The following is a 15435-nucleotide window of genomic DNA, read 5'->3' as shown; positions in this document are numbered from 1 at the left end:
ATATCTGTGGGGTATGTTCCGTACCATGGGGCGTACCACCGCTCGCCTGGTTTTAACCCCAATATCTGTTCCAGTTTTGCACTAAATTTCAAACTAAATTGGGGCTCACCTTTTAGAAACATTCTATTTTTATATTTGTCGTACCCCGTCCAAACACCATGTGGTTTTATATAACAGTTGAGCTCTGTCACTAGTTTTACTATGCTGCTGTAATAACCGGTGTTAAGTTCATATTTCCAAGTTTTGTCGTTATTCAAGTCATGTTGTTCAAATGTGTTTTCACCCCATGCATGTTAACATGCATTTCATGTTTTCGTTTTCCACACTGTAAGCACTCATGTTAACCAAATCCAGCTGAAATTGTGGATTTATATAATGAACAATAACTCTATTTCTTTGAAAATGTGTGTATGTATCCTGGTCGAGCAACCAGTCATTGGCCTCAGCATTTTTGAGGATCTCCCCAGTTTTCTCCAAGTACGCTCTATTCAAATCTCTCTACACACATAAGCACCAGGGTTTCTGGGTCGTAGTAAATACTTTTCATAACCTGTTCAGACATCGTAATGCATTCGGACAATAATGAGAAGTAACATAGTTTTATTTGTGTTTTCGAAATTACACATCATCCAAGAATTTCAGTAAAGTTACACAAACATTCAGATATCTGGTGATTAGAAAATCTGTAAACAATTTAGAAATACAATTTACATCCACAGCATTATTACTCAACAATTTTATCACACAAACATCTGTTACATACGTAAACAAACAGGTTCCCGATTTTAAAGTCTTTGTTGTCAGCATTTGAAAATGTTAGAAGTTTATACATGAAGTTGTTTTATTCAACACTGTTTGAATAATTGTCTATTCAACACCAATTGACAACAATTTCTGCCAGTCATCAGATGTGTTCCTGACCGTTTCAATATGCTTGTTCAGATTATTAAAACGTTTTATACCGACATGGTCACGATTTAATTGAAAGGTCTACAAACATCAATACCGCTCTTTATAGCTTTGTGCATCAACTGTTTAATCGTTAAACCCACATTGGATTTGTTTATATAGATGTAAACACGACAACTGAAGTTACCCATCCTTAGACAGCAGACTCTTTGCTTTCATCGCACGAAGCCGCCACTGCGTCGCATACGGCATCCTCATTAAATGTATCCATGTATTCATCCCGGTTCTCCCTCAGTCTCTGTGTGATGTTGGGCTCCAACTTGAACTCATGTAGAAAGTTCTCAGCGGCCACGTGAACATCGGTCAGCGGTGCATGAAAGCCTGATGCGTTCAAAGCCTTGACCAACACACGTTTCAGTCGCAGTGTTAAAACTGTCTCCACGATGTCATCATAATGGGTCTCAAAAAATGATCAGGCGGATCGAGACAAGAATGTCTCGTCTGGCTCGGGTGGTCCACTTCACATCCGATGCATGCTTTGTGGAGAATAGCTGCAACAACGTTTTCCAGAATCATACCCACTGTTGCTTTGAGGATCTTTAAAACTTTTGGTACAAGGTGTTTGTCCATTTTGTGATAGCTCTTCTTAGCATTTGAAAGCTATGACAGATTAAGAGGACCTAGCTGATCACCAAACCGGTCAAGCCAATGGTAATTTCTTGTTGGGTATGCAGGTGGAATCTAGATGTCTGGGTCCGGGGTTCCATAGAAGTCTACAGCATTGTCATCCCTGGTGTCACACAGCCAGTCCTCAGCCTTGGGTTCTTCAATCTCCGCTTGGTTGTAATCTTGAGACATGTTTCTTAAATTCTTCAGACTGCTTGATAGTCACAGGCGGTCTGTCTGTTTTTATGCTATGTTGAGGACAGTGTTAGCTTAAGCCGGGGCTTCAGAGTCTTAAGTCAATCGAACAGTCCGCAGTCGCCCTCAAAATCTAACCTGCTGAAATTTTCCGGAAATAATTCCAATCTAACAGTCATACTGTTTCATCTCCTCGACAACTTTAAACAGTACATCTACCATATTATTACCGTATCACTTTTAGAAAGGTGTTCCATAAACTAGCATTAAAAACCATTTGATTAGTCACATCAGCCTTAAACTCTTGACCTTCAGGTATTTCTTTAAATGCAACCTCCGGTATCTCTGGGTTGAATATGTATTCACTGATCCGACTGTTGTCCCTTCTTCCATTCCTGTGCCAACATATCCTGGTCTAGTTGATGGATTCATGTTAAACTCTGCATCGGTTTCTTTGGTGCTGCCATGTTGATTGCATCTCTGCTGTCCATTTATAATTTCTTACCAAATCACTGAGCTGCGGTTGAGTTGTATTGTGTAGGTATGTTTAATCAGGCAATACTGAATGACCATCACCATTGTCTGCGTGGTTTAAATAGACAGACCACGCCAATCATCTCATTAAACATGAATGGTTAACACCCACCGGTTGTATGACATCTGTTGTACCACTTGTCAGAAGATAAAATCCCAGGGGGTTTATAGAATTGCTGAACTCTGGCACCCATTTGTTGAACACCAAACATCTTGCAGCTGATATAACACTTATTTATTGCCTGGGAATTTAACATTCCAGAACCCTAAGACCCCTTTGTTAAGCATCAAACATTACTCACCTGTTATAACACTCATCCGGGGTGCTCATCAGTCGTTGTAAAAATCAAACACTGACACATCAATGTAAATATAAATTACAAAGTCACCAGACATGCATACGTCACTCCTCAAGTCCCGCCCTAACACACGTCATACAGGAAGTCCATATGTCACACCGGAAGTCCCACCATGCAAAACAGATGTCCTGCCCACCTGTCACATCAATTCTGACACAATATACCCTACATTTACACCTAAGAGTGTTCATGTTTTCTTTAGGCTGAATTAGGTTGTTGACTTTTATTATTGAATGTTTATTAATTCTGAAATGTATTGATGGTTGAGTACAGGTAAAACATATATCATGTCATGTTGAATATATGTTGACACGTCTAAAGATGGTGTATTAAAACAATTTTTATTAAAATGTAATATACATTTAATATATAATACAATACAATATACAATGTACAAGTGTAGGATCCGGACAATGCAGAAGATCCTATTTTCATTAATTGTCCATGACCACATCTTAGACAACTTCCTGTTCACCTCGCTGGTACTACTTAGTAGGAATACTGAGCATCTGGACGTCCAAATGTGATCCGGTCATACACAGTCTGTGGCTTATTAGGACAGAAAACCAAGAAGAAACCGTTTCAGTATTATACAATGTGGACAAATTATAAAGTAGACCTTATACTGCCGTTCCATTCACTTAAATGCTGGTGTAATGTTATAGCACTTTATATGATAACATGTTCAGACAATCAGAAATGCTACTGTTTGTTCAGATATCAGCAGAGCATTCATGTCTCATTCTCACCGGATTTATGTTTGGGATATTCCGGTCATCGACTGTCTCATATATAGACATTGGGTTTACATCACTGTTTGATCTGGTCTGCAAGAAAGACATAAATTAATTCTACAACTCAGACATAAACACCAAGCAAGGATGCAAAATAACAGACATTCAAACCGATGCTACTTCCTGGGCCAAAATATGTGCATGATACATTAGAAACAACAATCCATGTCTTTACACACATTCAGCTATACGTGATAACCTCAACACACACAATGTGAAATACTTACATCTTTGACTCTTCCAATGTCACCCACATCTGTATAGATGGTATTATCTATTCGTTCATCTGTGTTCAACAAGGAAATAACATCATACAATCAGATAAAGGTTAAACCGGTTATCACCGAAACATATCCTGCAGTTAACACACTCATTAATCTGACTTTCACCAATTTTCAGTAAAAAGGCCTTATTGTATAAAAGCTCAAATTTTGTCCAAACAATATCTTCAGCATCCTATGAATATGTGCCATCTTTTACATATAAAAAGTATTTCTAATATTGCTGAGAGTCCCATGCTGTTCATACCTGTGTTATTGCCCTTGCGGTTGTACATGACCACAGCTACAATTAGGATCACTACCACAGCGCCACCTACTGGAATTCCAATGTACTTGACATGCCACAACATCTCTGTAAGATGGTTATAATAACACCCATAACCATGTTATGATTTTAGATTATCCAGTGTAATAAGCTTTAACATGTCTTTCCAAATGTTAGGGCAAAGGGGACATCAGGTTATTTGACAACATAAGTATATGCAGACTGAAATTGTATGGCATTTTTATTTTATTGACTGTTACCTGTTGGGTTTGTTTCATTAACACAGCTCACTGTTGTAGAGGCAGATTTCTCACTGACTTGGTTGGAGGCGTTGCATATTAAATTGATAACTCCCTCTGCTGGTGACAGAATGAATTGGATCTGCTGGCTGTCCCTGATCTTCTCCTTCCCTCTCCTCCAGGTGTAGGTGAGGTTGGAGCTGCCAGATGCGTTGCACGTCATCTGAACTGAACAGTTGTGGTTGGCCAATAACCTGACATTAGGATGGATCACCACATTGTATACAGGCTCTGACACAAAAAGAGGAAGAGACTTCTAAATTAATTATAGCATAGCTACACCACCAGGAGAATGATGAAAGGATGAAACTTAAAATGAAACAGTAATGCAAAAAAGTATGCTAAGATAAGGGAAAAAAACGTAAAAATATTTTCCATGACTTGGATTTAAATCAATATAGGATGCAAACATGGTCATAACCTACCGTGGACCTTTAGAAGGAAGACCTTAGAGGGAATCTGAACTGTGTCCCTCCTACCAGTCACTACGAATTCCCCCGAGTCTTGCAGTGTTAGATTTCTGACTGTTAAACTGAAGTGTTTGGGGTTCATCTCTAGTCTTCCCTCCAACTGTGAAGATACATATTTAACATCTTTCTTGTATTCTGCAATCTCTTTTCCTCCATAATTCCACACCACTGTGACAATCCCCTCTGTGGGTGAAGGACCAGGCAGCTCCACTGAGTCCCCCACTGTCTTGTGGATCAACAGAGGCTCACCCACACCTGTAACAAACAAATACACAACATGGAACAATAATATCAACCAATGGTTGAACTTTACTCTACAGTGCCCTTGGTACTGTGTGAATATGGATGTACACTAAGTCCAGTAAAGCAACACATATTGTGATTTCTAATACTGTTTCTTACAGTGTTTCCTGGCTCGTTATCTTTGAACGGGGCCCACAGTGTCCGCTGACACCCTCCCCATCTCAGTCTTCAGTGTCTACGCTGCAAAATTCTGTGTTTCAGTCAGTCATCCTGTCTAGTGTTATTTATCCTGTCTAGTGTTATTCATCCTGTCTAGTGTTATTTATCCTGTCTAGTGTTATTTATCCTGTCTAGTGTTATTTATCCTGTCTAGTGTTATTCATCCTGTCTAGTGTTATTTATCCTGTCTAGTGTTATTTATCCTGTCTAGTGTTATTATCCTGTCTAGTGTTATTCATCCTGTCTAGTGTTATTTATCCTGTCTAGTGTTATTCATCCTGTCTAGTGTTATTTATCCTGTCTAGTGTTATTTATCCTGTCTGGTGTTATTTATCCTGTCTAATGTTATTTATCCTGTCTAGTGTTATTTATCTTGTCTAGTGTTATTTATCCTGTCTAGTGTTATTTATCCTGTCTGGTGTTATTTATCCTGTCTAATGTTATTTATCCTGTCTAATGTTATTTATCCTGTCTAGTGTTATTTATCTTGTCTAGTGTTATTTATCCTGTCTAGTGTTATTTATCCAACCTTATTTGGTGTGCTGTTGGATCTTAGATGGCCCTTTCCCTATGACCATGCCTCAGGACTACCTGACCAGATAACGTCTAGCTCTCCATGACCAAAGTCCAACTGGTCACGTTACTGATCTACACTCTACCTGATGATTCCTGCTGTCGCTGCCCACAGCAGCCCACCTGGTCTGCCCTGCACACAGCCCACCTGGTCTGCCCTGTCCAAAATCCACCTGGTCGTGTATTTGATCATACAGACAACTGCCAAAGTCATCAAACACGATTATAGCCAATCAGATTGCAGATTACTCAGAACTAAACTTTATCCCACACTACCAGTCACCAGACTACCTACTGAAACTCCACAATTCTCAGATCTCAGAAGGGGGAAAATGGTTACTTTACCTACTGTTAGGACATAGGCTTACACCAAATGTTTCATAATGTGTGTTTCTGGGGATAGATTAGCTCTTTGGCTGCACTCCAAATGCAAAGTAGACTGTGCCTCGGCCTGACTACCTCAGCATTTTGATCCAAGTGTACTTGCGAGGGAAAGTTATGATTGGAGTTAGCAAACTGACATTTATAAACTAGTTATGCATCTCTAAAGGAGTTTGTCGAAAGAGCTTAAAATTTGACACCAAAAGGTATTTGTGCTGATTAAAATTGACATTTGGGGCCACTGGTATAAGACACGTGACTAAATGAGGCATTGAATTGTGGGTAATATAAATCCAGCCAGTGAACAAAGTTGTTGAGTATTTCTATCAATCTAAATGAAGGGCTAAGGGGCAGATTCTGAGAATTGGACAGGCACCTAAAATGGCAATCAATACTGAATGCAATTTCAAAAAGGGTTCACCCAGAGGTAAAGAGCTAAAAATGTGATAATTGGATTGCTTCCTATATCTTTATGTATCTGAGTAAGTTGGTCTTACTGTTTAAAGGCAAACAACAGTCACATAATCGTTCCTTCTCTCACCTTGTTTCAGACATATGACCATGAATCTCAATCTGAACCAGGTTCAGGACTGCAGGAGCTCTTTGGGGAGGATTATTCACAACTCAGTGGGTTAGAAACAGATGACACAGATGTATTTTGACCTAATTTTGACGTATTTTGGTTAATCTTGCCTAATGCGAGGGCCGACCCTGATATTGACAGTTTTTTTTAAATACATTTTAAGACTGTTTCCAATCTTACTATCATATATCTTTGGTGTGGGTGTTTTTCTTTTATCATTGCACCCTGAAAGCGTAACCTATTTCTCAAGCAATGCAAAAAAAACAGCATGAGCAATAGTTACGCACATGTTGTTTTTATAACAGCTATTGATTTGAGCCTTGCTAATTAAGATGTGGCCATCATTCTAGTTATAAACAAATGTGAATGCACTTATTATACTTACTCAACCTACAGTTTAATAGTTTGTGTAAAATTGTAATGAAAAAAGAATGCAAAGATGTACACATTACTTAAACCCAAATCATTACAAAGAACACATATCAAATGTTGAAACAGAATTTTTTTATAGTTCCTTGAAATATATGCCTGTCAAATTAGCAGGGAGGCATGACACAGGCACAGAGTTTAAGGAAAAAAACTCCTTTTAACGATGAGCAATATACACAGGTTTTGAAGCAACATATGCTGCCATCCAGACAATGTCTTTTCCAGGGAAGACCTTGCTTATTTCAGCAAGACAATGCCAAACTACATTCTACATGTATTACAATAGCATAGCTCTGTAGTATAAGAGCCAGTCCTGGCATGCCTGCAGTCCAGACCTCCAGCTCATTTAAACAATTGGCGCATTATGAAATGAAAAATATAAGAGACCCCGAATAGTTGAGCAGCTGAAATCCTAAATCAAGCAAAAATGGGAAAACATTTCACTTTCAAAACTACAGCAACTGGTCTACCTAAGTTCCTAAATGCTTACAGAGGAGATGCAACATAGTAAGAAACATGAACCTGTCCCAACTTTTTTCAAAATGTGTTGCTGGCATCTAATAAAAAATTGGCATTGATTCAACATTTGATGTTTTGTCTTTGTATTATTTTCAATTAAGTATACTGATTACATGATTTGCATCTCATTGCATTCTGTTTTTATTAGCATTTTACGCAGCACCCCAATTTCTTTATAAACGGGGTTGTACTACAACAAATGGGCCATCCTTCATAGAACAACCAGATTTAGTAGATAGTTAAGAATGCATTAATTCTTATTTCTACAGGTGAATATGTGTGTTAATGTTGTGTTTTTGCCGAGTAGCCATGAAGGTATAGCCCAATCGTCAGTTACAAAACATTACTTAGAGTACAATTGTTTACAGTCAGGGGTTACATTGGGATTTCAGAAGTGGGGGAGCCTTACTTTACACTTTCCAGTTGTATCTAAAATGTTAACTTGGAACATGAAGTATGGGAGCTCAGCTCCCTCATTTTGACCATTATGTGCAGGCGTCACTAATTTTGGCACCATTGGTAAATATGAGCAACTTGGGCTGTGAAAACAATCTCTTTGTTGTTTATCCTCTCATCTTTCACTCAAAACAACAACAAGTAGAATTATTAAAAATAATTAGATACTACGTTAGAAAACATATTTTTTCATTTGTGAATGATAGACTCTCTGTTTGATTGTTGCTTTCAAATGTGCTCCACAACATCTAAATGTGTGTCTCGAGTGTATGACAGATTGATGCTTTTCAATCTGTCAGTTTCCTCATTTCTTTTTGCTAATTCACCCTAAACAGATATCATTACAGGCAGGATGAGAGGAGGAACTCCAAACCAAAATCTCCGTAGTACACTGATACTGGAGACAGTGTTTTATACCATTAAAGATGTTATAAATTGTACTATAGTTAACAGGACAGAAATCTTGGAGACAGTGAATAATTCACGTTCCTTCGAAGGTGGCAAATCTTCCAGGCCTCTTTATGCAGCAAAGCATCCTCAATACATCACAATCCCTCTACATATCAAATAATGGCACAATGGTATGATTTACGGTCTGGTGATTGCAAGTCCCTTTGAAACGACATGTTCATTTGTTTTTATCATAATTGATCATAGAACATTCTGTAGCAAGTGCTGCTACACCTTCTACAAGCCTTTGAGGAAGCAGACTGCCACATAGTGCTCTACACGCTCTTTGACACAGAGAAGTCAATGGGTCAGTGTTAATAACACTTGGTCTGAGGCCTGGTTACTCAGTTGTGGAGTGTCACAACATTCTGTATTAACACCCTTCCTCTTCCTGTTAAACTGTATGTGTCAGCTAAAAAACAGGTCTGACAATTAGCAATTTGATATTTAGATTTTTAAACCAACATTAGGCAAATAACAGATTTCCAAAGAGGACAAAAAGTTGGTGCCCGAATTGCAGGGTGCATCTGTCACATTAACTACATGATGATTGTGTGAATGTGTCCACAAGAACAGTCTCAAGAATCACAACAGCATATGCGAAAAATGGACAAAAGGCATCCTCCAAGAGGAACAGTGTTCTCAAGTCAAAACAGCCCAACAGAGTTAACTTAACCGGATGGATGGTTGCTCAATGCCCCAAAACCTTTCAGATAAACACGTCCAGATTTCCTGCATCTAAAAGGGTTTCTATTTGAAGAAACCCAAAGGATGTCTTCTGCCCACAATGTAAACTGCCACCTCTCAAACAAGGTCGAGGGTCTGTAATGTTATGTGCAGCCATCCTGTGGGAGCATTCTCTGTTCTGTGGATGGTAGTGGCACACACATCCACAACTACCTCCCGAAGAATGTTCCCTGTCTGCTTTATTATGGTGATAATAATTGTTTCATCTGCAGTGGTCTTGCCTTAGTCCTTTCAGGTGGTTTTCCATTGCTTAGCTCAGCAGTACTTTCTCTCCTCTTCGTAATGTACCTTACGGTTGACTTTGGCACTCCTGATATTTCAGCTATATCTCTGTTTAATTTCAGATTTATCTGCCTTGATAGACAGCTTGACTTGCATTGACATTTCTTTAGCCTTCAGATTATCAAACACCAGCAGTGCATTCCAAAATTCAAATGCAAAGCCAAGAATCAAGACCCAACATCGGGGGACTATCCGCAAAACATGAAACAACCGTTTCGATGAAACATACATTTTATTGGAAATGGATGAAAATACCTAAATAATTATAGCTGGCATTTCAACCTTTTAGTAACTATTTAATTTCAAATCTTCAGCGCTGGAACACAGAGCTTCAAAAAATGTCACTGTCCAAATACTGTGGGAGTTAACTGTATAATAATTAACACAGTCATTGGGAAGACCAACATTTATTCCCTCAAGGGACCTCAGGGTAATCCCGTCTGACCTCTGTGTCTGGGACCCCAACCCAGACCTTGCACCCATCCTGGTTCCTATAATCAGGTGTTCCAACATCCCCAGCACCAACCTGGGTTCTCCGCCCCAACACTCTGGACAGGAACAACCCTCAGATCAATAATACCTCAACCTGCCAATGATATCAGGAAACCAAGAAAAGTCTTATACCACAAACTATTTAATGTAAATATGTCTATGCTTTTAATAAACAGCACTTTGTTATTTTTACATAAATACAAAAAATCATAATACCTTTGTCCTTCAAAAGAACTGGAGGCTTTTCTTCTTGAAGATTGTGTCACTACACACAGTTGAGGACTGGTATGACAGCATTCCAAGAGGAATTGGACCTGTTCTGAAGGCCAACGGTGGCCTTACTCCTTATTTGGTATTAATATATGTTTAGGTGTTTCCGTTATTTAGTCCATCACCCGTAAATCAATTTCTCTCTATGCATAAAATTCAGCAATTTCATTCTCTCATAGGATGAGATGGGATAAGATGAACGCAGAGAGTCAGCTCAGAACTGGAGGATCAGTAACTGTCAGTTGTACTCTCTTAATATGGGGAAAAGCAATGACATTTTATATGGCTGTAATATCAGGCTGTGTAGATCAGCAAGTGTTAACATCATGGTTGGTGAAAATGACAACAAAAGTGTTATCAAGATGGTAACACTATGGTTGAGATGGTGTTAGATCATGTGTTTGCTGATGGGACAGACATTTATAACCAACGACTCAGAATAAAATAAATAAGCGTTATACTTTGCCTTAACCTAGATTCTGATGCTGTCTCGTCTCAACTCCAATGGCTAAAGGTTAATAAATTAATGATTCAGATTAAGGTGGGACTGGCTCACAAGATTCAGCTTGACTCGTTCTGTCCGTATCAAAAATGTTACTTCAGTAAGGGGCACATCCTCACGCCACGAGAAGCATTTTCACTAACTTGATATCATCAAATAAGAGTGTTGGAGTTGGATTTGAATAAAATATGTTAATATGTTCTAGGGTTGTTGGTGTTATGATTGAACGTAGGGCACAGTGCCCAAGTCACCTCGTCTGTTGCCCAAATGTCCTGGCCCTTTATGGGAGTACAATGGAAACAAGCCATTGGACTTCATTGTGCTTATATTCTCAATAGTTTGCAATATCGCACTTCTTTGCAATATTCATGTACACTGCTCAAATAAATGAAGGGAACACGTAATCATCACAGTAAAATGCCCGGCTTCATGTGGTCAGAGTGTGTAGGCAGTTGCTGGATGACAAATAGGCATTGATGACATTGACTGGCCCTCACGTTTCCCAGACCTGAATCCAATTGAGAACCTCTGGGATGTTAAGTATCGTGGCATCCAACTCCACCAAGTAGCACCACAGACTGTCCAGGAGTTAACTGATGTCCTGATCCAGGTCTGGGAGGAGATTCACCAGGACCATCCGCCGTCTCATCAGGAGCATGCCCAGACATTGTGTGCATACACACACTTGGGAGCCATACACACTACTGAGTCACATTGAGTTGCTGTGATGAAATACACGCAAGTTGGAACAGCCTGTGATTTCAACAGTTCACTTTGGTTTCCATTGAACGTTGTTACGTCATTTTGTTCACAACAAATGACACAATGTACAGTAAAGATATTGATCTTTAGTATAATTCATTCATCGAGACCTGATGTGTGATCTAACTGTCCCCGTAATTCTTTTGAGCAGTGTATTTAAAGCTGCATAACTTCATTTTCATTAAATAAAATAATTTAAAGTGCACAGTGTAGAATCCTGCCTATAATGTTTACACTAAATAAAAAATAAATAACTTGTCTCCTCCTCTCCTTCACTTACCAAACAAGACCAGAATAGTATTAACTAGTCCAGGATGGTTTATGGTGGAGGGATAGTATTATCTAGTCCAGGATGGTTTATGATGGGGGGATAGTATTATCTAGTCCAGGGTGGTTTAGGGAGGAGGGATAGTTTTATCTATTCCAGGGTAGTTTAGGGTTGGGGGGATAGTATTAACTAGTCCAGGGTGGTTTAGGGTCAAGGGGATAGTATTATCTAGTCCAGGGTGGTTTAGGGGGGTCGTATTATCTAGTCCAGGGTGGTTTAGTGTGGGGGATAGTACTCTGAGGGCTGGTTTCGCAGACATGGATAAATGCCAGTCTAGGACTAAAATAACAAGCTCAATGGAGTTTTCTATAGAGGAGATTACAAGTCAATTCAAACTGACAGACGGACCGACAAGAAGATGTAAGTGGATTTCACTGTATTTCAGGCACTCTGAACCATTTTGTAAAACAAAAAAAATGGAAACATTAATTTGAAACATTAATGGCATTAAGTTCTTCTCTTTAAGTATTTAGTTGTGTTATTTTTCACTCAGGTTCTCTGTACTAGACAAGACGTTTTGATGGAAGATTTGATAACATTACTAGGCAAAAATATGCACAAAAAAATACAAATCATGATTACTTTCACGGCACGGCATTTAATAAATTCAGCATTACTATGTTATGTGTATCTGAACCAAAATAGTTTGTTAGTGTTGCACAGAATAATAAAGTAAGAACATTTGCAGCCAATCATGAAGCATTCTACATTTAACACACATCATGCATGAACCAACAAGGAAGTTACAGAAAACAAACAGATTTTCCCCTCAACTAGAAAACCCATGCTATACAAAACAATGGTAAAAAAAAGAATGTGTTGAAACGTACCATAGTGGAGTATAGACAGTAGTAGTATTCCCTGACTGAAGCAGTAGGAGAAGGGACCAGCAGGCATCGTTGTTAGACGTTTTATGTCTGTTTCCTCTGGCTGGCTGTCCACCTTATCTCTCTGTCTCTGGTAGCGGTTGACTCAACAAACATACAGAGAAGAGAAAGTCGAGAGGTCAGAGCAGGCACCTCTTCAGTGGATGACTTCAGTTTTATAAAACAACCCCTGTAAGTTCATTTCAAAAGGAAGTCACAATCTAAAGTGGCTCACTGAAAATAACCCTTTTCTCAGCCTCAGAATTAAACAATGTATGGAGAGATAGAGTGTTTTGTATTACAGTGACAGTAAGTTTAGTGGAGGAGGGGTTGGTGTGCGGGTTTCCTAGCTACTGGGTTTGTGGTTTAATTGTCATGATGTTTTACTGATAGAGGAGCTCTGCAAGTATATGTGCAGACCAAATGAGGAAGAGAGGGGTGGTGGAGGGACTGAGACTGACAGGGTCAGAGATAGAGAGACATTAGATATGTTGCTATAAATGTACGTGTGTGTTCATATGCGGGCATTTTGATGTAGGCGAGATATGCCTGCAGAAGGGCTTGCATGACTTTTGCTGCAAGCTCACTCAGTGGGTCAGAGCAGCTGAGCTGATACGCATGAAACAAACGCCCCCCCACCACCCAAACCCCGCTTGTGTGTTTCGGGAGGAAGTGCGTCCTAGCTTACTGACAATGGTAACTATTCTAGTTTTTCTATCTGTGAAAGTTGGTGTCTGTGACGATATGCTGCTTTTTCTCTGGAAAACTGACTGGAGGATCTGACTGCTGTCTATTCTTGTCTGTCTGACCATACATATGTAATTATATAATGCCCTAACTAATATTATCAAGGACAACCCCAAGATTCAAGTAAAAAAACAACAACACTGGACTGAAGAGCTGGTGACGTGGTTTTGACTTGGTTTATGTGTTTTCACGTAGTCCTCCTGAACAGGTCCATTTTAAAGGGAACTCTATGATGGAGGAAAAACAAAAGCAACTCAGTTCTCCTTGTACTGACACTGGCCTTGAATAAGCACTTCGCTCTCTCACCTATAAAGCTATAAAACGCTCACAACATTTTTGCCGTTTGACTCCTCATACCTTTACATTTCAAACTTTCACATATAAATGCTTTAGGTGACCATTGTCAAGCCATTAGAACCGTTTTTTAAACCGCTAAGGATGTTACCGCTTACATTTTGAAAAGGAAATTACTTGCACTTAGTTCAAAAAGACTATTAATTTTAATAAAATAGTGCCTGTGCCTTGCAAAAGTGTTCACCCCCTTGGCATTTTTACTTGCATTATAACCTGTAATATAAATAGACTTTTTATTTGGATTTCATATATAATGGACATACATAAAATAGTCCAAGTTGGTGATGTGAAATAAAAAAATAATAACTTGTTGCAAAAAGTGGTTTGTGAATATGTATTCATCCCCTTTGTTATGAAGCCCCTAAATAAGATCTGGTACAACCAATTACTTCAAGAAGTCACATAATTAGTTAAATTAAGTCCACCTGTGTTACATGTAAGTGCCACATAGTCTGTCACATTATCTCGGTATATACACACCTGTTCCAAATTGGTAGGCATGTTGTGTAAATCAAATGATACAAACCCCCCAAAATCCCATTTTAACTCAAGGTCATAAAGGCAACATAATAGGACCAATGCCAAGGGGGGTGAGCAATACACAGCATGCTTTAGTTGGCAGTAAAGTGAGTTCAACACTTTTCCAGTAGCCTCGTGCTTGGTTTAGGCAAAAAAGAAAACCTGTCAGTAGCGAGCACTCTGTTTGCATTGAATTAAAAAGGAAACCAGACAAGAAAGTTAACCAAACAGACACCACCTTTGCAGATTTTTTTTTTCTTTTTAATACAGGGGCTTTTTTGAGGGGTTCCTTTGGAGCGGTGACAATACACCAGAAATGTAAGCAAACCACACCAGGTTGGGCACATGAAAAAATGCATTGCTGTAATGGAAAGACTGAACGGTTTCTACACACTCTAAATAACATCTTGACGTTGCTGTCTTGGAAGACCCCTTTTCAATGAAATATCTCCATCTCCATCTTCTCCCGCTTATCCGGGGCCGGGTCGCGGGGGCAGCAGTCTAAGCAGGGATGCCCAGACTTCCCTCTCCCCAGACACTTCCTCTAGCTCTTCCGGGGGGACACCGAGGCGTTCCCAGGCCAGCCGGGAGACATAGTCCCTCCAGCGTGTCCTAGGTCTTCCCCGGGGTCTCCTCCCGGTGGGACGGGACCGGAACACCTTCCCAGGAAGGCGTTCCGGAGGCATCCGAAAAAGATGCCCAAGCCACCTCAGCTGACCCCTCTCGATGTGGAGGAGCAGTGGCTCTACTCTGAGCTCCTCCCGGGTGACCGAGCTTCTCACCCTATCTCTAAGGGATCGCCCAGCCACCCTGCGGAGAAAACTCATTTCGGCCGCCTGTATCCGGGATCTTGTCCTTTCGGTCATGACCCAAAGCTCATGACCATAGGTGAGAGTAGGAACGTAGATTGACTGGTAAATCGAGAGCTTCGCCTTGCGGCT

The 15435-nt window shown here is 39.7% G+C and overlaps 1 protein-coding gene across 1 annotated transcript; it reads right to left on the bottom strand.

The window, feature by feature from the left end:
* Positions 1-3063: 3063 nt before the first annotated feature.
* LOC105009383 (signaling lymphocytic activation molecule) lies at positions 3064-13884 on the bottom strand. Its single transcript, XM_034290429.1, has 7 exons — positions 12839-13884; positions 4728-5027; positions 4264-4533; positions 3986-4090; positions 3685-3743; positions 3413-3490; positions 3064-3212 (listed from the first exon to the last, which is right to left on the bottom strand). Exons 1-7 carry the CDS (start codon positions 12903-12905, stop codon positions 3153-3155), a joined length of 939 nt encoding a protein of 312 aa, XP_034146320.1. The 5' UTR covers positions 12906-13884; the 3' UTR covers positions 3064-3152.
* Positions 13885-15435: the final 1551 nt, after the last annotated feature.

This window comes from Esox lucius, chromosome 24 (assembly GCF_011004845.1).
Source record: "Esox lucius isolate fEsoLuc1 chromosome 24, fEsoLuc1.pri, whole genome shotgun sequence".
In the NCBI taxonomy this organism is placed as follows: domain Eukaryota; kingdom Metazoa; phylum Chordata; class Actinopteri; order Esociformes; family Esocidae; genus Esox; species Esox lucius.
Note: the sequence above shows the minus strand (reverse complement) of the source record. Positions and strands in the feature narration are given on the sequence as shown.